At 53.5% G+C, this 25,720-nt stretch overlaps 6 protein-coding genes and 1 non-coding gene across 7 annotated transcripts; 5 read left to right on the forward strand and 2 right to left on the reverse strand.

Moving 5' to 3' along the window:
* The first annotated feature begins 641 nt into the window (after nucleotides 1-641).
* BDZ83DRAFT_23130 (uncharacterized protein) lies at nucleotides 642-1,443 on the forward strand. The gene has a single exon (XM_060501810.1). It carries the CDS (start codon nucleotides 788-790, stop codon nucleotides 1,250-1,252), a length of 465 nt encoding a protein of 154 aa, XP_060361042.1. The 5' UTR covers nucleotides 642-787; the 3' UTR covers nucleotides 1,253-1,443.
* Nucleotides 1,444-2,677: 1,234 nt separating this feature from the next.
* BDZ83DRAFT_538758 (uncharacterized protein) lies at nucleotides 2,678-3,469 on the forward strand (the record flags this gene model as incomplete). The annotated part of the gene is made up of 3 exons (XM_060503380.1): nucleotides 2,678-2,782; nucleotides 2,832-3,261; nucleotides 3,351-3,469. Coding segments are annotated over 3 exons (654 nt in total), but the record flags the coding sequence as incomplete, so codon positions are not given.
* Nucleotides 3,470-5,277: 1,808 nt separating this feature from the next.
* Nucleotides 5,278-5,896, reverse strand: BDZ83DRAFT_755641 (uncharacterized protein; the record flags this gene model as incomplete). The annotated part of the gene is made up of 2 exons (XM_060514641.1): nucleotides 5,278-5,566; nucleotides 5,781-5,896. The coding sequence occupies 2 exons, from the start codon at nucleotides 5,894-5,896 to the stop codon at nucleotides 5,278-5,280; spliced, it is 405 nt and encodes a 134-aa protein (XP_060361044.1).
* Nucleotides 5,897-8,189: 2,293 nt separating this feature from the next.
* On the forward strand, nucleotides 8,190-12,811 carry BDZ83DRAFT_755642 (RhoGEF domain-containing protein; the record flags this gene model as incomplete). Its single annotated transcript, XM_060514642.1, has 2 exons — nucleotides 8,190-10,449; nucleotides 10,503-12,811. 2 exons carry the CDS (start codon nucleotides 8,190-8,192, stop codon nucleotides 12,809-12,811), a joined length of 4,569 nt encoding a protein of 1,522 aa, XP_060361045.1.
* Nucleotides 12,812-14,601: 1,790 nt separating this feature from the next.
* On the forward strand, nucleotides 14,602-18,418 carry BDZ83DRAFT_707024 (importin-beta domain-containing protein; the record flags this gene model as incomplete). The annotated part of the gene is made up of 4 exons (XM_060511538.1): nucleotides 14,602-15,415; nucleotides 15,557-17,797; nucleotides 17,847-17,974; nucleotides 18,024-18,418. The coding sequence occupies exons 1-4, from the start codon at nucleotides 15,078-15,080 to the stop codon at nucleotides 18,416-18,418; spliced, it is 3,102 nt and encodes a 1,033-aa protein (XP_060361046.1). The 5' UTR covers nucleotides 14,602-15,077.
* A 3,885-nt stretch (nucleotides 18,419-22,303) lies between these two features.
* BDZ83DRAFT_t239 lies at nucleotides 22,304-22,385 on the forward strand. The gene has a single exon. It is a non-coding gene; the product is annotated as a tRNA-Leu (tRNA).
* Nucleotides 22,386-23,321: 936 nt separating this feature from the next.
* On the reverse strand, nucleotides 23,322-25,682 carry BDZ83DRAFT_586349 (ion transporter; the record flags this gene model as incomplete). The annotated part of the gene is made up of 4 exons (XM_060505936.1): nucleotides 23,322-24,328; nucleotides 24,388-25,214; nucleotides 25,312-25,446; nucleotides 25,546-25,682. 4 exons carry the CDS (start codon nucleotides 25,680-25,682, stop codon nucleotides 23,322-23,324), a joined length of 2,106 nt encoding a protein of 701 aa, XP_060361047.1.
* Nucleotides 25,683-25,720: the final 38 nt, after the last annotated feature.

Genomic DNA, 25,720 nt, shown 5'->3' on the forward strand with positions numbered 1-25,720 from the left:
AGGGTGTCAGGGTGTGAGGTACCTGCCTTCACAGCCTGATACTTGAAGTCGCAAGACAAACCGGTGATACCTAAGCCTGTATTGATGGAAGATATCATAGTATGAATGTGAAGTTCTCGGCATCCCAAGTAGCATGTGGTTGTAGGTCGTCGTCGTCTGTTCGTCTGTCCACTCAAAGTACTCATTAATACGAGCGGTCGCCATGTCAGTGACAATAAGTGAGACAAGAGGCACCCAATGACACCTTCGGCATGGGAATGCGCACCCGTTCGAGCCACCTCCTGGGACCTCCCCTGCGGAAGATTTGCGCTAACGAGAGGGCCGGGGTGCTGTCCAACTTCCCGGGGCCATCTGACGATCCACCGATCGGTTTAAGTCAGGTCCAGATGATTTTCCCAACGTCACCTCATGCCCGCTTTCACCTTGACTGGCAATGCGAGTCGCAACTTCGTGGGCGCCAAGTTGCGTGTCACCGTTTTATCGAAGCCTTATAACTCAGCGACAGGGCTAAATCGGAAAGTCTAGAAAATACGATTAGGTGAGGTAAGACAGCGAAAAAACGGAACCCCTGGTGCGGCAAGGCGAGGCGCACCGGGAGCGAGGGGTAAAATCGTCCGGTCAGACGGAGTCAGGCGATTCCCAAGCTGTCGAACGACGGTGAGGATTTTGTTGGTAGGCAGACGAGAAGGTGAAGGCCGTTTGGAAGGCTGCGAGGCTCCAGGTTACTGTTTTCTTCAAAATTGGAACATCCTGAGGTGAAGTTTATCTATTTATTTTCATAAGCCCCATGCACACAGGTGTTGAGAACATCGCCTGCGGAAGGCAAAAACAGAAGAGAGGCCAAGTAAAAGAGATACAGAGAGAAGGAAGGGGAAGAAGAAAAAAAACAGAGATCTTTGGAACCAAAAGGGTCCTCGGGAAGGCGCAAGGCACGACGGTCTGGTCTTGCCCGTACCGCCTATCGTCAAGGACGTCAAGGACGGCATCTCACCACCCACCTCGATCCGGTCCCGCCTCTCTCTCACCTCCAACCCTCCCGTCTTTTGACCTTTCCACCTCCCGCCTCCCACCTCCCGTCTCATTACTCGGCGCAATCCCATATTTCACCACCTCACCTCCTACGGCGAATATCGATTTCCCTCCGAACATCACGCGCTTCCAGAGTCTCGGTCAGACCATCAACATTAGATCACTCGCACCTTCTTCGTTGCGCATCAAGGAGGCAAATCCAAGACAAAAAGGTCCGCAGTGACACCTTCGTCCCGCAGGTAAGTACGATGCACTTTGTTGTCATGTTTTCTTCTCCTTTTCATTTCGAGGCTTGGTGGCGCTTCCATTTTGTATTATTCTTCACGAATAGCCTCTTTGGTTGCTCATTTACCCTGAACCTTCCTTCCTACTCGACCCAATCCGTCCCCGGGGACTCATTTACAAGCTTTGTCGGCGAGCGCACCGAGAAATTTCGCAGGCGAGGTGTGAGTGGCTTCCGATATTCAACGCAAGTGTGTTGAACTCATTTCTCGTTTCCGTCTATTACTCTTCATGCGCCTCCATCGGCGGGCTCACGTTTACCAAAAAGATTCCTGTTTGTTCGGCTGTGTTGTAACATTGTGTTCATTACTCTACGATGAGACTACTGGGCCGGATTTTGATACAATTTCAACGCTGCTTTTCCAGCTTGCCTATCATGTTTGCCTTGCTGAGCAAGTGCTGTCAAAGTGGAAATGTTGCTGATCATGGAAAACGTAGTCGACTTCCAAGAGTCCAGGCGCATCAACCAATCGCTCGCGCCCCAAACAACATTGTTGCCCGAAGGAGTTCTAGATTTCTGCCAAGGCTCGCGCAACACGTCAAAACTGTTCTCGCTCATGGACTTGTGATACATCACCGGTTGAAAGAGCCTCCTAGCGCAGTAATGGAGCAAGTTAACTACAACAAGGACGCCTGTGCGGCTACAGTCCTCAGCGTCTTCCCAGACATATGCCTTCAGTACTTGGAGAAGACAGCCGCCAAGGCCAACCATAACGCCGACCAAACCATCGACACCATTTTGGGTTCTGCCGAGAAAGACGGATCGTACCCCAAAGCATCCCGCCAGAAAAGTCTTAAGCGGAAACGTGAAGGACCGGCTGAAGATGATGAGAAGGAAAACATCCTCCGCCTCTATGCTAACCCTGATCGAGAGCGGGAAAAGAAAGGACATTACGTCTACAGGTCGTAAGTCTAGTTCGTTCCTTTCCCTAGCCCAGCTTCCACGGTCAAGGCCATCAGAATGGCTACTACCTTGTTGCGATATGCTCAATATATAGATAAGGCTGACACTTGACGTAGAGAGGAGATTTTGAAGCATGATTTCCATCAAGTTCTCCAGAAGTCCGTCATGAAGATCTTTTACGACAATGAGTGCAAATTGCTGCCTACGTACCTTGCCATAGATAAAGCTGTCGAGGATCTGAAGAACGGTGTGCGAGAAGGTCTCCCTTACGGCTTTGCATTCAAGAAGAGACCAACCCCACCATCGGATCGTATATTCGAGGGTGAGAAATTGGATCAACTTCTCAGAACGGCGACTCACGACGAAAAGAGAGTTTTGGAAGAACTGGTGGCCGCCCGTCGAGTGCTGAATGTGACCCGTACCAGGCTCGATGCAGCTAAACTCGAGGCTGCCAGAGAAGCTGCCAATTTTGCGGAGGCAAAGGTGACTGGCACTGTTGCGGACTGTGGCTGCTGTTATAGCGAGTTTGCTCTCAATCGTATGGTTTGTTGCGAGAATGGGAACCATGTGAGCTTATGACACTCCATTCTTCCAGACTATTGCTGACCCTTTCAAGTTCTTCTGTGTCGAATGTGCACGCCGCAACGCTGAAACGGTGGTTGGCCTCTCAAAGTATGAGATTACCTGCATTTCCACAGATGGATGCGATGCTGGATTTGCTCACAAAGAACGCGCCAAGTTCATCAATGATCAACTCAATCAAGCCCTAGATCGCATCGAATCCGAGGCTAATCTCCGCATGGCTGACATTGACGGCCTGGAGACCTGTCCTTTCTGCCCTTATGCCGCCGAGTACCCACCGGTCGACATCAACAAGGAGTTCAAGTGCGAGAATCCCGACTGCCAGGTGGTAAGCTGCCGGCTTTGCAGAGAAGAGACCCATATACCCAGAACCTGTGAAGAAGCTGCTGGGGACAGCGCAGAAGGTGCTCGGCGTCAAATTGAGGAGGCCATGTCCAGTGCGCTCATCCGCAAATGCAACAAGTGTGAGTATCCTTGCTTGCTTGCTTGCTTGGCGACTGAGCCAAGACAATTGCTTAGACTGCACCTGATACTGACATCTAACACGACGCAGGTGGCATGGCTTTTGTCAAAGAATCAGGGTGCAACAAGATGACCTGTACAAAGCGTGGATGTAGGAACGTCCAGTGTTACGTTTGTTCCAAGTCATGCGACTATGCCCACTTTGACGACCAGGCAAGAGGTGGACAGAAGGGCAATTGTCCCCTCTTTGACGACGTCAACACACGGCACAATGAGGAAGTGCAACAGGCCGAGGCAAAAGCCCGTCAGGATATTCTCGAGCGACACCCCTCGATGAAGGCAAAGGAAGACCTTCTCAAGGTCAACTCGGGAGAACCGGCATCGGCGGTCTCCAAGAACCCCCCCGAACTGCGGGCTGCCTACTGGCAACAACTTCCACCGCAAAATCCTCAGGCCCAGAACGTCCAACCCGGGATGAATCCAGTTGTTGGCATGCCTCTCGCCAACGCGGTAGGGCCGTTTCAACCTCAGCCGATGATGCCACAGCCACAGGCTCATGCGATGGTTCCGCCGGAAGGTATTGCTGCTGGAGTCGCGAATCAGCAGTTGCAAAGGGGCCCGGTACATGCTCAATACCCTCAGGGCCATAATCCCAACTTGATGCTCGGTCAGCATTACCGCCCAATCATTGGAGTCGCTTTCCCGAATGCACAACATCCCGGAATCCCCTACTTGCAACCATTCCAAGTACCACCGCCGGCGGCGGTTCAACAGGGTTGGCCAGCGGTGGTTTATAATCCTAACCCGCCTCGCGTGCTTTGCCAGCCCGCAGCCCAAGCAGTGCCGATGCTTGCGCCTCACCCGCCGATGATCGCTCCTCAGCCTGTGAAACAAGTAGTGCCGGCCATCGCGCCACCCGACCAGGCCAGACTCAATGATCCTAACCAGTTGGGTTTTGAAGAGGGATGGGGTCCAGAGTACGGAGAACCTAGAGAGTTGAAGAGGCAGAAGTTACGCGATAGGAATGTGCAGCGGCCTCCCGACATCCGGGCGAGACAGAACATTGATGTGAAGGCCGGGGAGCAACAAGCACCGCAGCAGGCCGAGCATCCGCCTCAGCAATTCTTGACTCGACTGGAACGCGAAGCCATGTGGCAGAAACTGGATGTTCCCGGAGGTCAACCGCAACGACCTGAAGAGCCCGCGCAGCAGGCCAGGACCAATTTGACTGCAGCTCAATTGGTGGCCGGCCCCAATGGCGGACTCGCACAATATGTGGCCAGCATCACGAATCGAGACAGACCCCAAGCTCATAACCCGGCACCCGTGAGTCGAGCAACCCAACGGGCTATAGATGCAGGTCACGCACTTCGACGACACCTTGCCCTTCAGCGTGGCAGGGCGAATGGTATTCCCGGAGGAAGCAGAGATCATCCTATCAAGATGGACTGATTGCCGTCTTCCGGAGTTCTTTCTATTTCTACTCTTACACATTTTTCTTACACGACGACGAAGCGATGGGAGGCCAGTATTATTGGGTGGTCGTTACCACATCACAGGAAGGAGAAAGCGTCGTCTTGTTTGGTTCGTGGAAAGCAGGATACGAGCTTGTTATCTTGCGTTTTCCTTGCTTGTTACTTTACTTTTCAGGCGGTTTCCCATCAGGGTGGTTATCGGATGACATTTGAGCACGGCGTTGGAGGGCATCTCCATCTCATTATCCTAGCATTCATCGAGGCATTCATGTGGGGGGGAGGAGGGTGGAAGCGAGTGCCATGCCAGCATGGTATACATCATTTGAGATACCATCAATGAAGTCTCCTATCAATAAGTCATGGTTCTTTTTGAGAAGCAGATACATCGAATGTGAAAGGAGGGTGTGTGAACTATGAAGCATCCCACGCTCCAGGTAATTAAAAAGCAAAGAGTTCACCAGGTCTTGTGTGAATCGCGAAGCATTGATTAGTGAGATATATGATGCGCGCGTGTAAGTGTAAGTGTGTGTATGTTCAAGAATTCTACCGCCCCCGACCAAATTTCTCGTGCCATTTCCCCTTGCTGCCAGTGTTTTTGAGATTTGATATCGTCTGCGGCTCGGTCTGGGCGACGAGCTCAACAGTTTCGTGGATAGTGGCGATGGCGGCCAGGCCGGCGACGGGGATACTGTCGTCCGAGGAGTCTGCTGAGGGTGCGGCGGAGTGAGAGGCGAGGAGGATGAGGGAGTTTGATGTGTTTTTCTGAAGGAGTTTGTAGGTTTTGTCTGGGGTTTTGAGGAGGGCTGTTGTTGGGGTTGAGGTAAGGGTTATGCTGTTGTGTGTTAGTGGGTGTGTGAGTGAGTAAGAGAGGTGACGTGGATTGTAGATGAGGGAATGCATGTAAAGGGAATGATTATACGGCGAAGGTGAATGCGAGACACGGAGAAGGGGAGTGTGGTTTAAGTAAGGTGAGGTGAGGTGAAGTGAGATGTCGTAATTGAGGCTCAGAGTGGGTGGACTGAGGTACGGCTGGGGGGTTGACTTACACCGGAGCATCTTCGGCAGTGAGCAGGGCCTCTAGGTCGGGGGGCAGCTCGATGAGCTTGTAGCCTCTGGCGTCTGGGGCATGGGTCAAGGGGATACCGGGGTCTTGGGTAGACATGTTTTTATCTATCGAGATATAGTGCTTGACTCGGAGGTATTGTCTTTGATCTATGGGAAATACGACGTTGTTGAAGGAGTAAGATGTGGAAGCCCGGTGAAACTTTGATATGAGGTTGTGAGATCGAATCAGCAGTCGCGTAATCGGTGCGGGGTGGGAAAAGAGACGTCTTTTGGAGATTTTGGGACGGAGAGCCGATTAGATTGGACGGCATGCGATGGGATTCATGGGAGGAAGGAGGAGGGGTTCGTGGGGAGCTCCTGTCATTGGCTGCATCGATTCTGGCAGGGGATCTAGTGGGGCTGAGAGATCGAAAGATGCATGATTGGGCAGAATTGAGTATCCGAGCTTTTTCGATACTTGTACAGAGCACGTACCGTGGGCCCGAGTGCTCTGTTTTAGTGCGGCTGTTGCTGGTCCGGCAAGGTTACGGGTGGGGAACCTGAATGCACTTTTTGACAGCTCTGAGTGGACGCGTCGTGGGCGATGGGCGGGGCGCGTTGGATCTGTTGATGTTGACGTTTCGAGGCCACTTTTTTTCTATGTTGATTGCCCAGACTGGGCGAAAGCGAGAGAGGGGAGGAGCGATGCGATGCTGAAAGCCCGAACCTGCCTACACTTGGAGCTGCCGACGTGCAGCTGCATTTTCCTGTTTGTGAGCATCCAGTCACAGAAGCAATTGATGGAAACAAATTTCTCTATTACTCGGACTTGCGGTAAGATGCATTTTGGTACATTGAAGATGTAGACAGTATAATAAGTAGGTAGGTACCTATCTTGATTAAAGTCAGCCAATAGATCCAAGGCGGTCGGCATAGCACGCGACTCCCAGTCAATAGTGGGTGTTTATTCCGTCGTCTAGGACACTTTTCTTTTTTTTGACTTTTTAGTCTGGATATTATTATCTGGTTTGTTGATGTACTGTTGTCCCTAGAGATCTTCGAATTATCATTGTGTTCTCCCATCGACAAGGTAAAGAGGTCTAGCCCGAGTCCAGGACTGAGGCGTTCGTCGCTTAATTCCCTCCCCTTGTCTGGCGTTTTCGTCATCCTCCCTCTCCCGCTCTCTTCCCCCCGTCACATCTCTAACCCTCTTTGTTCTCGTCCACTTACTTGCATTTGCATGGGAGTGTCGGTGAAGAGGCACAGAGGGAAGCCAGCCCAAGAAAACCCTAGTCAGCAGAAAAATAAAAAGAACACAACCACTAGAAAGCTGACGGAAGACAAGAGGCTGGTTTCCTTGTTTCACTGCGTCGTTGGCCTGCTTCAGAAGTTGAGGATCAACAAAGGGTTCAACAAAGTTGCCAGAGAGGGCAGCCAGATTGAGCCAGGATCTCATTGTTGCGGTGCTGCTGTTTAATCATTGATGGAGCCTTTTCCCTAATCCTGACCTGACCAGGACCCCTCTGCCTTACGGGATTACACTCCATCAACCTTGGGTTGGGCTTCACCTCTCTTGCATGCAGCTCCATCGCAATCACAACAAACAACAACACACACAGCATACAGCGCCCCACGGACCACAGACCGCCCAGCCCAGCCCAGTGCATCCAGGCCTTAACCTCCATACACTGCTACCTTACCTTACCTGACCTTACTTTACATTGCCTACCTTAACTATCTTACGGATACCCACAGCTGCTGTCGCTGTCGCTGTATACTTACCTGGACTCCGTTGCTGCTGTTGTTGCTGAGGACCCCCGTTGCTGGCCGCTGCTGTCTCCAAGTCCAAGGTCAACTAAACCCACGGACTCGACTCGACCCCGGCTGCGCTCAACGCCAGCCAACTCACACCGACACCGACACCACCACCACCACCACTCCCACCACACGATAATTATCGCTGCGCCTGCAATCTTCATCTGTCCAGCTTTGGTCGCGCTAGCCAACCTGGCAATTTGCCAACTTTTTTCCTCACGCTCTTTACCCCCTGATTCTTTTTTTCTTCCCTTTGCCGGCACGTCGAAAGCCTTATTTCCATTTTGTCGACTGTCGCATTGCGAACGCCCGTTGCTACCCTTGGCCTTCAGTCATCGACTCGACCGCCACTCGACTCAGCTCAACCACCACCACCTTGCGCCTGACGCGGTCGATACACACACTACACCCACACACCACAGGCCACAGCACACCGAACACCGATACACTCGTTTGCCGACTTCATACCCCCCTGACGGCTCTTTACTTTCCTTTGCACTGCGTGTTTCGGTCAGCGCCCAGTCAGCAATGACCTTGGCCCATTGAACGAGCCCACGCGACCGACCGACCGATCGACCGCATCGCCAGCCCCGACAATGGTTCGTGTCACCGAGGAGCTGGCTCTGTCCGCAGAGCAGCTCACTCTATACCATGCCTCCGATCCCCTCCTCGGACACCTGCCTGTGCTCATCTTCCATGGCGCCTCTACTACCGCCAACTACACCCTCAACAGCTCCCGCGTTCAGATCCACGTCTACAGCCCCGCCGGCTACCAGTCGTTCCCGCGCCTGACCATCCAACCCAACTCGCCCTTCTATGCCGTCGTCAACCACCTGCCGCGCGAATGGCAAGGCGACGAGATCTACCGAGGCCTCGCCTTTGGCTTGTACAAGTACTTCCAAGAGCTGCCCGAGGTCGTCAAGAACCACCTCAAGAACACATATCCGACCACAAGGGGGCGCCGCCCGGGGAGTGGGCCGGCCCTCTTTGGCGAGCAGCACGCCGCTGACCTCGCCAAGAACATGATCAAGAGCGAAAACACCGTCGAAGTTCTTGAGACGTTACAGACCGCCCTGCAGGCCCAACACCTGAGCAACGTGGACGTCGACTTTGTCCTGCCTCCCGGCTCCATTGTACCGCTGCAACCCGAAGATCTCGACGATGCGCCCGAGGATGACGACGAGTTCCTTGACCCGACTCTACGGCAATATGGAGGATACACATCACTGGTGAAGCTGCTTGGCGAGCCTCTCTTCCTCCCCACCTCCAGATTACGGCGGGCGCCTTCTAAGCCGACATCGCTGAATCGTAGCAAGTCCTTCTCCAAGGATCAAAAGGTGGATCTGAGAATGAAGCTTGGGGAGCTGGTCGACACTGAGGAGAGATACGTGCTGAAGCTGAATGAGCTGGTGAAGCACATCGCCGACGACTTTAGACAATCTGCGAAACAGCGCGACCCAAGCAGCCTGAGCCCCTCTGAAGAAGAGCTCGAGAAGCTTTTCCCTAGGTCGGCGGATAGGATATTACAGGTCAACTCTGCCTTCATGGAGGAGCTGCGCAAGATTATGGACGACACCGAGGAGGAGGCCGTCAGGGACATGGAGGTGACGACGGTTGCACTGACGGGATCCAGGCTGGGGTCGCCGTCCAAGATGAAGGATCCTACAGGCGCACTGGCGATCGCGAGGGTGTTCCTCGAGTGGTTCCCAAAGTTCACAGATTGCTACCAGGAGTACATTCGCGCCAGCCAGCACTTCCCCACGCTTCTCAATTCGTTCCTGGATCAGCAGTCGAGCTTCCGCCAACGGGTTCTGCAAACGGGCGAGCAGACCGTTCGCTCAATTCTCATCGAACCTGTTCAGCGTCTTCCCCGATACAGTCTGCTCATCGACCAGATTGTGAGCTGTCTTCCCATGACACATCCGGCGCTGCAATCAATGCTCAAAGCCCGCGACATCATTACAAACATCTGCTCCATGGACGAGCCTATCCCAGATAAGCCGCAAGTGACAAATCGCCTGCGCAACATGGTTGAGAGTTGGCCCCTCGACCTCGAGCCTCAAGGAAGACTCATCCTCGCAGCTGACTTTGTGGAGCTCCCTGCACCCTACCGTGTGCTTGATCCTCCAGAGGCGGCGGAGCGTGCTGGGATCTTCGTCTTGTTTTCAGATTGCCTGGTCATTTTGAAAAAGTTGGGACCCAAGCCAATGACTGGCAAAGACCTATTGCGCGAAATCGACAAGCCTTCAGCGGCCGGTCTTCTCCTGTCAATGACGAATGCAGCCGGTGGTCAGCCATCTTACGAGCTTGCATTCACAGGCTGGCATAACTTGGCAGACGTGCGCTTCACAGAGTCAACAGATGGCAGACTTATTTGGATGACTTCAACCCAGGAGATGAAGGGAGCGCATGCAGGAGAGTGGGTGACGGGCACCGCTGTCACGTCGCGGTGCTTCTTGCTGGAGGAGACCTTTACGAGAGCGTCAAAGTGGACGGAAGATATTGTAAAGGCCCGTGTGGAGGGTCGATTCTCGGAAAAGGAGCGCGAGGACCCTTCTTGGACGCTTCGGTCTATCAGAATGTCGGACAACAACCTCGGTTTCTTCGCTGCCGTCTTCCAGGAGGGCGCCGACCAGCTCATTGATGGCCGGCGGGAGCCTGCGCCCATTCGCATCGTCATTGACCACGAGAAGGGCACCAAGGGTGCGCCGATTGGACACTACGGCGTCGAAATCACGGTCAACGTCAACAGCGGCGACCTGAAGAAAGTCAAGATGGTGACCGCTGGCTTGAACGGCAAACAGTTCACAGACGATGTGGTGTTGGACGACTTTTTGCCAACGCTCACACGACGAAGTAAGATGGTGCATATCTGCAAGAAGAAAGTGAGACGCTAACATAAGGTACAGTAATCCAACTGCTGGGCACCCAGTACAGCGTGTCAAACATGCGACTCGCACCCGCGTTGGTGTCATACTACACCAAGATCCTTAAAGGCCTGCCGCTCATGACGAGGGCAGAAAAGACGAGATCGTTCCTTGCTTCGTCCCCCGTCAAGGGACTCTTCTCCAGCATCTGGGGTGGCTCTACCAATACTGAAGCACACAGCCCACCGAAGCACAGCAGAACACCTGTGACGAATGTGTTCCCTCCACCGGTTTCGCGAGCAAATAGCGAAGCAGGTTCCATCTACGGCTCGGCCAGGGGCAAAGACGGGATCAAGATGGGCGGCGATGATCGCCCCGAGAACCCCCTGGTACGGCTCGAACAGACCTTTACAGGATACGTCGCCAGTCTTCAAGCCCGCAAAGGTAGTATCATCGGGCGGATGCTGCTGAATCGATCCCTTGCCGACGAGCTCCTGGTCAATGATCTCTACAACCGGCTGATTGAGAGTCCGTTTGACCTCGACGCCTCGTCTGAGTGTAGCGCGGATGTCATCTTTGTTGCCTTTGAAAAGTTCATTCGCATCGCTTGGGGCGAACAGATGGGCCCGATTATGACGAAGCAGACCCTGGATACGTTGCTGGAGCGCATGAACCGACAGGTGCCAGGAAACTTTGCCGACTTTGTCAACTTCATCTTCAAGGAGATGGCACCACAAAACCAAAGGGCTTTCACGGCTCTGATCAAGTTGCTTGCCGACTTGCTTGATGGCTGTGGCAATGATGGAGATAGAGGCATCCTGACGGTATCGTTTGCAGAACTTCTTGTCTCGGATGGTACAGCGCAAGCCTACATCAACTTGCTGGACCGCCTTGTCGAAGACTGCGATAGAATCTTTGACGATGCCGGTTTCGGCGTTAACCTGACTGTTCAACAAGCCTTCGAGTCTATGAACTCTCGTAGCGGCAAGTCGCACTCGGGATCGTTGACTTCAAATACGTCTTCAATCAGACGCAAATTCGGTTTCGACACGTTGCTGCGGCAGAACAGCAAAAACGACTCAGAGCGGCCTTCCGTCTGGCGCACGCTCAGCAAACACGGTCGACACCCTGCCTCTGCAGATGCAGCCTCGAGTTCTAGTCTATCCAAGATGACATCGTCACGGGCAAGGTCAATCGACTCGGGAACACAACCGGGGCCTAACAAGCTGAGAAGACCCGGCTCCAGGGACAGACCACCAATTGCTGGTGCTTTTGACGAGCTTCCCAGACCGAGCAGCTCGCAACGACCCGACATGCGCCTGGAGACGATCGGAGAGCCCGACGTCGAGTCAACGCCTCCTGTTAAGTCATCAAAGAAGAAGCGGCGGAGCTCTCTATCTGATCTGCGAAGCCTTATGGAGGCGGCGACGATCACGGATCCCAGAGAAAAGATTGAGGAAGCGATGATGCCGTTGCGCATAAATAAGCAAACATCAGAAAAGTTCAACTCAACGCCCCGGATACCCTCGCCGTCTAGGATACCGATAAGCCCGACATCCCAGAGCTTGCGGTCTCCTCGCATGATCTCACCGCGCCAAAAGGAGAACCCCATGTCGCCTGAAGCACTATTCTCGTCACCGCCAGCAGCCCCAGATCGTGAAAACACTCCCAGCCGCACACCAAAGGGACATGCTAGAGGCTTGTCCACTTCTAATATCCCTACACTCAGACCGACTCGCCCCATAGGTCCAGTCTCTCAATCAACCGACTCGATCCCCAGACCATCTACGAGTCCTGGCAAGCCACCAGGAAGCGGCAAGCTCCGCCTGCAGTCGCCGCAGAAACTTCGGGAGCGGCTACAGACCGAGAAGAAGGCGGTTGAGGATGTCGACGCATCACTTCAGTCGGAGCTGTCCAAGATTGCCGAAGAGATGTCACGAGTCAACTCTGGTCTCGGTGGTCGCACCAACACGCTAGACCTGCGCAAGTTGACAGCTTCAGTCAAGACGCTCGAGGAACGGATCCCGACAATGATGTCGGAGCTGACGGACCGACAGACGGCGATCCAGCGTGACATGGAGAGCACGCTGAGAGCATCCGAGACGAAGGTCAAAAGCATTGACCAGCTATACCGAGAGTCGACGGCCGAGAATGAGCTCATGTACGAAAAGTTCAACAGCGAGCTGGGCAAGATTGTCAAGGCGCTCAAGGGCAAGGGCCGAGAAGACAAGGAAGAGCTCATTCGAAGCCTACGCGAGCACAGCGAGGAGACGGCGAGGGTGAAGAAGGAGAACGCGCGATTGAAGAGGGAGATTGTCAGTCTGCGGACGGTCATGAAGGGTGCCGACTGAAGAAACATATGACCGAGCTCAAAATTGGTGCCGGAATTGCGATGCGGTACTTCATGGTACAGAGAAAATGCGTGTGTGTGTATAAGACTGGACGGGGGCTTGCGGCGTTATGTTTTGCGGATTAGTTGCGTTGCGAGCGAGTCCATGGTTTTTCAACAGGTACGGGGTGTACCACTACTACAATTTACTTACCGGTCTGATTTACTGGTATCTGCAAAAAGAGGTCCGGCATTCGAGAATAGGCTGGAGAGACGGGTTTCTGATGCGGACCTCTATTTTTCTTTTTCTTTTACATCCGTCTAGTTGCGTCTGAGCAGGCAGGTGGGCATTAGGCAGACAAGGCAAGATGGGACGGAGTAGATAACGGACAGGATAGGGATGGGGATGGGGATTGAATGGAATGGGATGGAATAGGGACACTGGACTCTTGGGCTTTGGGCGGATTGGCGGATGGGTTGAATGGGATTGAATGAAAGACCGGAATGTGGGATGTGGGATGTTCTCTTTTTCTGGTTGGTGTGTGGAGGGGAATAGAGGTCTGTGACGGTCTAGACGTTGTAGGTACTGAGAGAGACAGAGAGAGAGGTGTGCGTGTGCGTATCCCGGATCGACTGGGTTGAATCGAAAGCATCAAGATGAAAAATAGTTGTGAGCATTGAGTGAGGAGTGAGGATTGAGGGGTGGAAATGTGAGAAGTGACGCCCTCTTGGCAAGTCAGGGGGGAGATGATGATTCTTGGCAAATCTAATGCCGTGAAGCCCAAGCTTAGGGTGGAATCGTCCTTTGGGCTGAGAGGATGGACCCTTTCTTCCACCGTCGTACCATCCGTTGTCCCAAGGGTACGGATCGGAAGACGGTGAACAAATGTTTCTTGTTTCATTTCCGTCTACCTCACTTTCAAGACATTGGGCTGGCTGAATGCCATAAGCTGAGATGCCCGGTGTAATTAGGTAGGTAGCGAATGCTTGGGTACAAAGAAAGCCACACGCGGTACACCGCCCAGACCTCCGACTAAAGACACCTTTTTACATTGCGGTCCGACCCCGCGCTACCTTCCCTAGAGTGCATTTTAGGTACGTAGTGGCATCCCTCGTGAAGAATTGGGATATTTCGAGGCATGTTAGTACCTCCTTACTGTGTAATTACCTAAGCACTGCTCGAATTGGGGAAAGTAGGGTTTGCTAAAGGCGCAAGACGGCCCGTGCACCTCCCTTGTCATGTTTACCTGTGTTTTTTTGCACTTGGAAGTTGCAAGAATGGTTCCATGGGAAGGTATCTTGTAGTGTGGTGTGGTGCCTGCCACGCTGAAAATTGCCGAGCGAACCCCTCCTTCCAAGTTCTCTCTCTCCGTCGGGTGCCTCCCTCTTGTTGCGGGCACCGGTTTGCACTAGTAGTAGCGAGCAAGAGGTGCGGCGTTGGCTCTGGCGCTGGTCGGGGGGGTTTTGTTTCAATGGTGGGCTGTTCCGTCTGCTGCTGGCTGACTGCCCTGCTCTCGCAACTTGTTTCCTTCTACCTAGGTATTCGTGCCTATGTGACCCTGTGAGGAGGTACTTTGCGCCAAGTACCTGTAAACAACCCCTCCAAAGGCAGGCACCCTGGACCTCTACTGCCCTGGACGTACGGATACTTTGTAGAAACGTCTGGCCTGTGAGAATGCCCAAGAAACGTGCAAGTGGGCTGTGGCACGTCCCAAGACTCCACTCGCGCGTCTAGCTAAGGTAAACGGTAAACCAAACCACCCCGCCAAAAAGAAAGTGAGAAACATCACCAGAGAACCACCACCACCGCCACCACCGCCCGCCATCGCACACACACACACACACACACAAACTCCCAAGACACCTCTCCTTCCTCACACTCTCACATAACCCACGGAGTCCACTCTTCCTCACGACCACCACTTTTTAGTCTCTTTCCCCGAACCCACCGCCTTCCCTTCCCTAACCCGTCTTTCTTAGGTTGAGTCAGCCACAGGCCCCCTGCTCTACACCGCACCTCTCTTTCTTCATTCTCTCCTTCCTGGACAATATCCCGTGGGGGTCGCGCTAAGCATTTCACCTGCCTCCTTCCTCGCCTCCGAATACCCTGGGGACGAAATACCACCGACCCGGCGCATACAATCCACAACGAGAACCCCGACGCAGTCCAACGACGGACACACCCACGTCGCTCCCAACCGTCGCAACCATCATACTCAAGAGCGTGTGAACCACAGGTTATAACACATACACACATACAGTCACGAACCCTCGAAACCGCGCCCAATATGGAGGACCAGCTGGTTTCGCTGCTGGCCAACACCCAGAGCTCCGATCAGGGTCCCCGCCAACAGGCCGAGATCGAGCTCAAGCACGCTCGCGCGAACCCGGCCTTCCCTACCTCGCTGGCCAACATTGCCAACCACAACTCCATCGACGTGGCAATCCGCCAGGCCGCCCTCAGCACTCTGCGCCTCTTTATCGAGAAGAACTGGAACCCAGAGGACAGGGACTTTGCTGAGCCCCCCGTCGACATCTCTGATGCGTCACGCGAGCAGCTGCGGAATACTCTGCTCGAGATTGCCCTCAGCGATGAGGACAAGAGGCCTGTCAAGGTTGCTGCTAGGTATGGTGGTGCGCTCGTCTCTGCCTAGGAGTTCCCAATTCGACGTCGCCCGAAGCATCTCGGTCCCAAATCGTCGTCTACAGGACACCCCCAATAGAGAACAACCGCCTTGCTAACTTGTGCCTTTCCCCCCATCTCTAGCTATGCTATCGGCAAGATTGCGTCCGCCGACTTCCCCGAGCGATGGCCCAGCCTACTGCCCACCGTCCTGGGCGTCATTCCCACAAGCACCGACGTTCAACTTCACGGCGCCCTGCGAGTCCTGGGCGACATTATTGATGAGAGCTTGAGTGAGGACCAATTCTTCACCATGGCGCGGGATATTGTCAAGGCTGTCACCGAAGTCGCCCTCAACGAGAACCGGAAACCCAACCTGCGCGCCCTCGCCATCTCCGTCTTCCGATCGTGTTTCGACCTCATGGATATCGTCAAGGAGGACCATATGAAGGAAGTCAGGGGCTTTGCCGAGGAGGCGCTCAAGGACTGGTACCCCTTTTTCGCCCAGGTGCTCAAGTCCCGCCTCCCCGAAGCCGCTGGCGAGCTCACCAGCAACGGCCAGCCCCCGAGCTGGAACCACATTATTGCACTCAAGCTGCAGGTGGTCAAGACTCTATTGAAGGTCAAGTCTGTCTTCCCGCACCTGCTCCTGCCGCACAGCACGAGCCTGTTTACTGCCGTCTGGGAGGAGCTCTCCCTCTTGCAGAAGCCCCATGAGGACCTCTACATAGGACACGAGGCCCAGGGCCGTCTCGAGGACTCGGACAGCCTGCCGTACACTCTGGACTTTTTGATTCTCGAGGAGCTCGACTTCCTCAACCAGTGCTTCCGCGCGCCGCCCGTCCAGGCCGAGCTTGAGGCCCAGCTGTCTGCCCACGCTTCGGCAGGGGAGACCCCCTGGATGGTCGACGTCATGAAGATGGTTGTCGGATACTCTCGCATCAGCCGCGAGGAGGAGGAGCTATGGGATATTGACTGCTCTCTGTACCTTGCCGAGGAGACCAGCGTTACGGCAAACTACACTGCGCGCACGGCATCCGGCGACTTGCTCATCAAGCTTGGCGAGTGGTATAGCGAAAAGGCAGTCGAGGGCCTGTTTGGCTACACCAAGACTCTTTTCCCCGGCGATGGGTCCACGTGGAGAAGCCAGGAGGCGTCACTTTACCTTTTCAACATGCTCCTGAGCGACTTCCAGGATATGGAGAAGCCCATCCCCGAGGCGTTGTCTGAGGCCTACCTGGGCCTGGTCGATTACGCTGTCAACCAAAACGAGCAGCCCCTCCTGAGAGCCCGAGGCTACCTCGTTGGAGGCACCCTTGCCCGTGGTTTCCAGACTCCTCCTGCTCTCTTCGACCGCATCATCCAATGCATCACCTCCGAAGAGTCCGAAGTTGTTCAGGTCGCCTGCATCAAGGCCGTCGAGGGCTTCATCCGCTCCGGCAGGGTCGCGGCTGACCGCCAAGTTCCCATCATCAACGCCATTGCGCAGTACATGCAGAACAAGGACCCTGAGGAGATGGAGGATGCCGACGAGCTCCTCGTTACCCTCGCTGAGTCTCTGCGTGCTGCCATCAACATGGACACCAGAATTGTCCTCTCCCAGGATGTTCCTTCTGTCGACCTTCTCTTCATGGTTGCCAAACTTGGCGCCTCCAACTTCCAGGCTACCATGTTGATTTGCGAGGCCTTTGAGGAGATCGTTCGCGCCCTATCCGATACCGCTTCGTACACTGCGCTCTGCGCCAAGATTCTGCCCACGCTTACTGCGGCCTTCAACACCGCCAACGTCACCCAGGACGATCCTCTCGTCACCGTTGCCACCGAATTGCTTACCGCGCTTGTCGAGCACGGCTCCGAGCCCCTGCCTGCTGGTTTCGTCGCCGCCACGCTTCCTAAGCTGAACCGTCTGTTGATGGAATCAAACGAGGGCGAGGTCCTCCGCCCCGGTGCCGAGTCCGTCAAGTACCTCCTGATGCATGACCACCACCAAGTCTTTGGCTGGCACGACGAGAACAACCGCTCGGGTCTGGAAGTCTGCCTCCATATCATTGACCGCTTGTTGGGACCTTCTGTCGAGGACAACTCTGCTTCCGAGGTTGGTGGACTCGCAGCAGAGCTCGTCGAGAAGGCCGGACAGGAGCGTCTTGGCCCCTTTCTGCCTCAGCTGTTGCAAGCTGTTGCTACCAGATTGGCGTCTGCTGAGGCAGCTCCTTTCATCCAGTCTCTGATCCTTGTCTTTGCTCGTCTGTCCCTCGTCGGCGCTAGTGATGTAGTCGAATTCCTCAGTCAGATCCAGATCCATGGAAACACCGGTTTGCAGGTCGTTTTGAGCAAGTGGCTTGAGAACTCAGTCAGCTTTGCAGGCTACGATGAGATTCGTCAAAAGTAAGCACCCCAAGGCCCAGCCTTGTAAACCAGTACTGACTTTCTGCAGTGTTATTGCTTTGTCCAAGCTTTACTCTCTGAACGATCCCCGTCTCGCCCAGACAATGGTCAAAGGCGACCTCATCGTGAACAGCAACAACGATGGCAGAATTATGACGCGCTCACGCGCCAAAGCCAGTGGGTAAACTGCTGTGAAGGATGGCCGTCTGATTACTAACATCACAAGCAGACCCTGACCAATACACCGTCATTCCTGCCTCCTTGAAGATTCTCAAGGTCCTCATCGAGGAGCTTCTTTCCGCGTCTGGAGCCAACGCCGCCGCAAATGCCGCAGCAGTAGCCGCCGCAGCAGAGTTCGCCGATGAGGAGAATGAAGACGATGGATGGGAGGATGAGCCCGAGACGCTCGACCTTAGCCTGGGCGGCACCAAGGCGGATCTGATGTCCTTCATCGAAGGCTCGGGTGCCCGCCAACGCGACGACGAGACGCAGGCGTACCTGACCGAGTTCTTTATGCGCGCGGCGCGCGAGAACGTGGCCAACTTCCAGGAATGGTACGGCATGCTCACCGAGGAGGAGCGAGGAAAGCTTAACGAGCTGGCTAGCGCTGCGGCCCAGTAGGAAAGCGCTGCGGCCGAGCCGGACAGTGAAGATGAGACGACGCCTACTCCTGAGGATCATGAATGGTGGACAACGAGACCGGTCCTGCCGCAGTTGCCGCCGAGATCCGCTCGGAAGCGGAATTTTCGAAGACAGTTATACTTTTAATGCGCGCGACGAATGCTTTGACGCGCGAAAAGTTGCCAACCCCCCTTGTCGTCGGCTTTTGAACACGGGCGGTATATAAATAGCAGACCGACTTTATATAGTTGGATGGAAAAAGCACCTCCGGGCTTGGCGCGATGAAGGGAGGTTACACCAAAAAGAAAAAGACGGTAAAATACGGAAGCCTTGGAACGGACAAACGAATTGGAACGAAGCACCCCTTTGTAGATAGAAGCCACAACAATCACTAGAAGATGGATGGCAAGCCCCCATGAGGAAGGCGAAGAAGAAAAGATGAGCGATATGATATGTTTGGCAGTGGCCCACTATCAAACAGTGGTTGAGGCGCTGTGCGAGTCCGACATGGTTAACTTAGGATGATGGCAGTGAAGGCGCACGCTATCGTAGATATAATGTTAGATAAAGTGTTGATTGCGATTGAGACGACGACGTTTGGTGCCTTTTGTGATTGGATGAATATGAGTACGTGTCGATGGGAGGGAAAAGTGAGCTTGTGGATGTTTGATAGATGGCGAAGAGGGAAACTTCCCAGCAGTTCAGCGACGGAGAATCTGAATGTAATCCAGTGAGTTGATGCGTTTAGGTCTTTACTCATCCACCTCGTACTATTGCGGTAGCTTCGGATACGATTCTTCCCCCCTCTGAGTTTGTAGTTTGGCCCTTCATCTTTTGGGTTCTAGTCTTCAGAATTAGATGTATGGGCATTGGCTAAAATTTTGATAGACAGAGACTTTAATAGGCGAGTGGGGCAGGTATATAAATGTGATGTCCCGAGAGGAAGAAGAAGAGGAAGAGCCAAAGATCGCATAGCCGGCGGCTTGTTGTACTTGTTGTTGCACGTTGCTGCTGGCGATGAGGCAGGGATCCAGCCTGAGCCTGGGACCAGACTTTAGAATTGATGCCGTGGCATTAAAAGCGCTGGTTCCACGGGGCCTTTTTGGTCTCTGGCTGTTGGTTCATGTGTATCTGGGTGCGTATATCTAGGAGACGAAGGGTGGTAAAGTGCTTGAATAAGAGTTGATGGCTTGTCTTTCAAGTGATAGATATGCAAAGCAAAGCTGCGTTTGTGCCAACATAGGACTTCGCACCAGAGCCACTTTCCTTTCGTTCCATGGCGGGTTCTGCCCCGAGTCCGAAACAATGGCTGGTTTCGATCTTATGTGGGCGATGCTTGGGGTGCACTGGGGGGGGGGGTATATATACGTAGGGGAAAGGACAACAGAGATAATTCTCTCACAAACGCTGAGAACGTCCTAACGGGTTTGGAGGCTAGACGTGTCTTCTGTGGATGGGATTGAATCACCGCGGACGTGTGATTACGTGTCAAACTGTTCCTTTCGTGATAGCAGGAACAAGGCATGTTTTTCTCACTATTCGCGCTTCTTTTAGGGTAGATCGCGAGGTACCTAATCGGTGAAAGTTGGAAACTTCCTTGGTGACGAAGCTGTCTACATCCCATAGAACGGTTGCTGGTGACTTGAATTATATTGTTTGCTTACATGCTCATATACTCAGCTTGGTCTACCTAACCTAAAATCTGACAGTGGCATCGAGAACATGACGATGACCCGTTCATATGGCTGGTACGCTGGCATCAGCATCGATGAATAATATCAGACCTGGGTTCCTTCGTTCATGCCGGTATTCAACTCTATACCTCGGTACGCAAGAGCGTTTCTCCAATGCTGTGTATCGAGTTCCTTTTGCAAGTGAAGAATTTTACGTCCTAGCTACCAGAAGGATAGTTTCTTTAGGCATAAGTAACCTGAGTCGTCTCTACTCCCAAGATACGTATGCCTGCGTACTGTTTTTCAGTTGAGAGTCTTGGCTTTCAATATGGCTGTATAGTTTGTTGTTCATAGTACCATGTCGAACATATCTACACCCATCCCCAGTGTAAAAGCCGAATCTTCGTTTGTCTGAAATAGGACTGTTCGATAGTTTCCTATTTCACGACACACCATAATCTACCTCTGAGAAGATTGCGGCGGTATCTAGCCGTAGAGAAGTGCCCCTTCTATTGTAGACAGTCCTCCTCCTGGATGTGCCCTTTCATTCACGGTATCTACGGTGAGACGAATGAGGCAGCCCAGGCCTGTATTAGCTTGGCAGATGATCAGGTTGTCTTAAAGCACTCCATGCCCTTGTAGCAGGCGTGGTACAAGTCTAGACCTTCCGCATCGATGTGGCAGTGTGACACGAGGATATCAGGACTTGAATTCGTATCACTGGAATAACAGTGCACCAGAACGCCCCGCAATCGTGGTGGATACTGGAGGGAGAAGACGTTGAAGCCCGCTCGCTCTAGGATTGCGCCGTATCGTCCATACGATAGCTGGCTGAGGTGAAAACTGTTTCAAAACAAAACAAAAAAAAGTAAGAGACCACTTGCTCCAAGTTTGCTTGACCGCCGTTCGTCAATTATTCGTCACTCAATATATGCGTAGAAGTACCTTACATGTAGGAGTGGCAGATCGAGGCTTGCTGTTATGAGGTTTAGGAGTATCATGGGTGAGAAGTCTCAGGATCAACCTTGCAGGATAATCATCCATTCTTTAGAACCGATCGCATCGGTACTTCCGCAGCCATCAACGGTGAGGAGATTAAGTGCGATAAGACAAGTTCTGGAGAGTATATACACATTATCCATGGCCATTCCCTTGATTGCATTGATTCACTGAAAGGAATGAGAGAACAGCTTTCACCGGTGACAGATTGAGCTGAACCTATGCTTGGAACAGCCTGAAATATAATGAGTCGTGTGTTCGCTACAGTGCAGAATCATCTCCCACCGTCACCTTATGTGTTTCCTACATGATGCTCATGACTCAACTTGGCCCAGACTGTGGCCCAGACTGATTTCACGTGTTGAACAAGCGCGCTTTCCGATTTGACATAACGCGGGTAGAAGCTTCAGTGTGGTGATCGCACCCTGAGGCCTTGGAAAGCAACGCAAATAGAACATATTTGTTTCCATGACCCTTTCTTTGAGAATTAAAACCATGCGATGAAGCGGGTCCGGTCTTCATCACATACTTGAGAGGTTTGATCAAAGTCTTTTAGGGTGTTCCAAGGTTTAGCATAGCTGCGTGGACATTGACAGCCAGCTCTCGCGCAGCGCGGATACAATGAAACAAGAACATGAAGCCAGATTTGGAGAGAACTAGCCTCCGGTGGGCTTCCGTCGCTGTCCAACCTCATCTTCACGGCTGCGAGGTTGAAATCTTCCGTCAAGGTACCACCGCCACTACCGGCGCTGTTTTTGAAACTCTCCAGTGCAAGAATGGCCATGTGACTGTAGCCACGTGACATCAATGAAGCCTAATTATCAAATGATTAATCTCAGCAACCAACTTCAATATTCTCAGGTAGTCACACGTTGTCAACTAGGTGCCAAGGACGTCGGAGTTTGGTCCGATCCAACGGCGAAGCGGGGTCCGGAGATCGGCACTGAACCCGGCCGGGTGCCAATTCCAATTGAAAAACTCACTTCCCCAAAAACAAAAACGCTCGTGCCACATGTTAGCGAAACCCGTTTTCCCTCAGTGATTTGGCCCACGAAAATCCAACGTCTTCAACACCTTCCAAAGGGCCACCCACCTACCTAACTAGGATGAACGCCCACGCATGACACTCGCACCCCACTCCCTCCTGCCCACCCACTCATGCACCCACGCAACTTCAGCCTTCCCCAGGGGAAATCTGACAACAATTCGTCAAGGCAAGATGGCCGAGCGGTCTAAGGCGCTAGCTTCAGGTGCTAGTCAAGTAATTGGCGTGGGTTCGAATCCCACTCTTGTCATTATATCAGGTGAAAGTCTGTCCTTTTTGCATTTTTACCGAGTTTAGCCTTTTTGTTGTTGGAGCACCGCGGCTTGAAAACCTTTTCTTTTTCTTTCCTTTTTCTGTGCTGATTTGTGTGGCGCTGGCGGGGTAAATTTTGGGTTGTGGCTGTGGATGGTGGGGGTGGCTTTGCGATACCTTCTTAATCCTCAACCTCTCTGAATATTTGAACTAATCAGAGGTTTCAGAGGAAGTGGTGGAGAACGAGGCTTTTCTCTGGGAAGAAGATTCTGCATGGTAAGCGATCATTTATCTTCATCGTGCTCGAGGATTCTGTATCTTCAAAATCCAAGGAGATGTGTCTACCGTTCACTTCGTGCCTCCACTTGTAAGCAAGCTTATACCGTAGATGTTGAGAACACCCACATTTAGATTCTGGCACGTCACGTCTAAGAAGAAGATGCACGGTTTCATATGAAATCATAGCAAGACCAAATTTGATTCGCTAACGTACTGCAACACCAGCGCTACTCAAAACGTGATTCTCCCAAAATTAACAAGTTGCTCGCTTATAACTGCAGGGCCAACAGGTAACAACCAACTCAGAACACGTCCAATGATCACGAGAAAACATTAGCATCAGCATGACTACATCCAAGTCTCACATATTTTCATCTCATCCAAAAAAGAGCAAAACACATATGCACATCGAGCTGAAAACAAAACCAAAACCAAAAACAGAAAGACAGGCACCAAAGATGCACCAGGCAATGCAGATAAATCCAACCGAGATTCTCACTGATCGACGAGACACATACACACACATACATACACGTACATACGCGCGTAAGACATACTATCCTGACATCAAGCCAAAGATGGAAAGTAGCCAATTCAGGCAAGGCCGAACCTTACCTATCTAGACCAAGATGGATGGACTATCGTAGTCCAGCTTTCAAGAGGAGGTGGAGGGGGAAGTACCAGGCTGCGTCTGCGACTGCAGAGCCTCGACGAGCGCGGTGAGCTTATCAATCTTGTCAGTGAGCTCCGAGATGCGCACCTCGACCACAGACGGCGCGTCCATATCGTCGGCTTCCGCAGCGCGGGTCTGCGGGCGCGAAGAGTGGTGCGAGGAAGGGTGATTGTTGCGCTCCGCGGGGCGCGGGGACCTTCCTCCCGCACGGTACCCCGACGAAGGGCGGTTCGCCTGGAAGACGCCGAGGGAGCGCTGCTTCGTGGCGCCGGTGAGGCCGCGCGGGCCCTTGAAGCCGGCGTACTCGTCCGAGTGGACGCGGCTGCGGATGCTCTCGTAGAGCTGGATCATGCCGACGATGGGGAGGTGGGTGGCCTTGAGGAGGATGATGCGGCCGTGGCGGAACTTGTCGTCCGAGGGGAGGAAGAGGCGGAGAGGCCGGAAGATGACGAGGGCGATGAGGTTGAAGGGCGGGTAGAAGTGGGTGAGGCGGTTGCTGGTCGAGGCCTCGAGGACGTATACGCTGTAGACGTAGAGGTACTCCTCGCGGGCGTGGGTGATTACGCGGGAGAAGGAGTTGGAGAGCATACCGGTCAGGGAGCCCATGAGGAGGAAGGAGGAGAGGATGATGAACATGATCATGAGAGGGGGGCCAAAGACTTTATCGATGTCGTCCATGATTTCGATGCCGACGTAGGAGGAGCCGAAGAAGATCTTGGTGAGGATCATGGTCATGTGGGAAAAGGTGTAGGCGTCCTGGCCGATGAGGGAGAAGGTGGTGAGGAAGCCGAGGTAGATGATGACGACGAGGACCATGAACTTGATGAAATCCTTGCTCATTTCTTTCAGGCAGGGGATGAGGGTTCCCCAGTATGGCGACAAGCTGAGGAGGGAGAACACACGTGGGACCATGAACAGAGCCTCCAGAGCGAAGACGTTGAAGGCGGTGTCGGTCATCTTCATGTCGTGGTTGGCAATACCGATAACGCCTGTGATAAAGTGTGAGCTCGTTGTAGGGAGGAGATAACGGGAGAAGGGGCTTGCTTACGCAGAACGGCAAAGGTGATACCGATGCCTATCATGATCATGTCAAACAGGTTCCAAATATCCGTGGCATAAAAGATGGTTCCGGCATCGGCCCACTCGCTGAGCTCATCGTAGAGGAAAGCAGCGAGCCAGATGTACAGGACGATTTCGTTGTGGGTGATGCGTTCGGTGTTCTGGGTGACGAGGACGGAGTAGTACAGGCACAGGAAGATGAAGAAGAAGAAGGCCTCCCAGAACTTGAGGTACTTGGGCACGCGCAGGCGGGAAAAGATGTCGGTCGTGTGGGCGTTGTAGAAGCGGGGCTTCTTCTCGGCGTGGACCGAGAGGCTGTCCCAGAAGATGATGTCGCCGTTCCAAATGCCCGTGACAATCTTCTGCACGACGTGCTGGCTGAGGAAGCGCTTGGCGTCAGCGACGGCGGCGATCTCAAGGGCGTTGAGGTTGGTGAAGGGCGAGGTCGGGTCGTCCTCCTCTTCCTCGTCCTGGTCGGCGTGCATGCTCATGGTGAGCCTGGAGAGGGAGGACAAGAGCTGGTAGCGCTTGGCGCTGCTTCCCGGGCGGACGGAGGCGCGACGGCTGCCGCTGCGGTTGGACCAGCTGCCGCCGGAGAGCAGAGGAGAGTTTTCATTGCTCTCGAGATCCGCGTTGGGCGGCGGGGTGGCCGGCTCCTTGGGGTCGGGGATCTCATAGAGGCAGAAATCGACAGCCTCGCGCTCCGAGAGGCGGGTGAGGAAGCGCCAGGCGACAATCTCACAGGCGTTGGCGCGAGCTTCGCAGAGACCTTTGTTGGACTCGGCCTCGTCGACGGCATAATGCCATTTCAGTGCGCTGTAATGTGTTAGAAACTGAGCTGATGTGCGATCGTTTTACTACTTGAATTACTCAGGAGAGTATAGTAGATGTGAGGCATGGGGAATCGACTTACAGGAGGGCATTGACGATGGCCCGGTTGGTGCACGTTGCATTCAAGTGATCGACCAGGACTCGCAACGGCTCACCGGCCTGGGTGGTGCGCAGCTGCTCAAAGGTGCTCGGCAGCACAATGACATCGGTGAAGTATCTAGACCGGACCCGTCGAGTCAGCAAAAACTCGGTCACCCGTTTTCCGTCCAGGGGCGGCGGGCAGCGGAAGAGCACCGCTGTATGGCGCAAAACTTACACGGAGAGCTTCTTGACGACCTCGCGGAAGGTATCGTCCGTGTCAATGTCGGGCAGCTCAAACGTGTCAAAGTGCATGGACACGGGGCTCATGTCCCGGGACTTTGGCAATTTCTTGGACTTGACGCGAATAGGCATCTTGGCTGGTGCTTACTCGGTGCCTCTCTCTCGTGTGT

This window comes from Colletotrichum acutatum (assembly GCF_030867785.1).
Source record: "Colletotrichum acutatum strain CBS 112980 chromosome Unknown BDZ83scaffold_105, whole genome shotgun sequence".
Classification (NCBI taxonomy): domain Eukaryota; kingdom Fungi; phylum Ascomycota; class Sordariomycetes; order Glomerellales; family Glomerellaceae; genus Colletotrichum; species Colletotrichum acutatum.

What these genes read in the sequence shown, in the direction of transcription:
- BDZ83DRAFT_23130 (XM_060501810.1), top strand. Translation starts at nt 788, where the DNA reads ATGCACACAGGTGTTGAGAACATCGCCTGCGGAAGGCAAAAACAGAAG.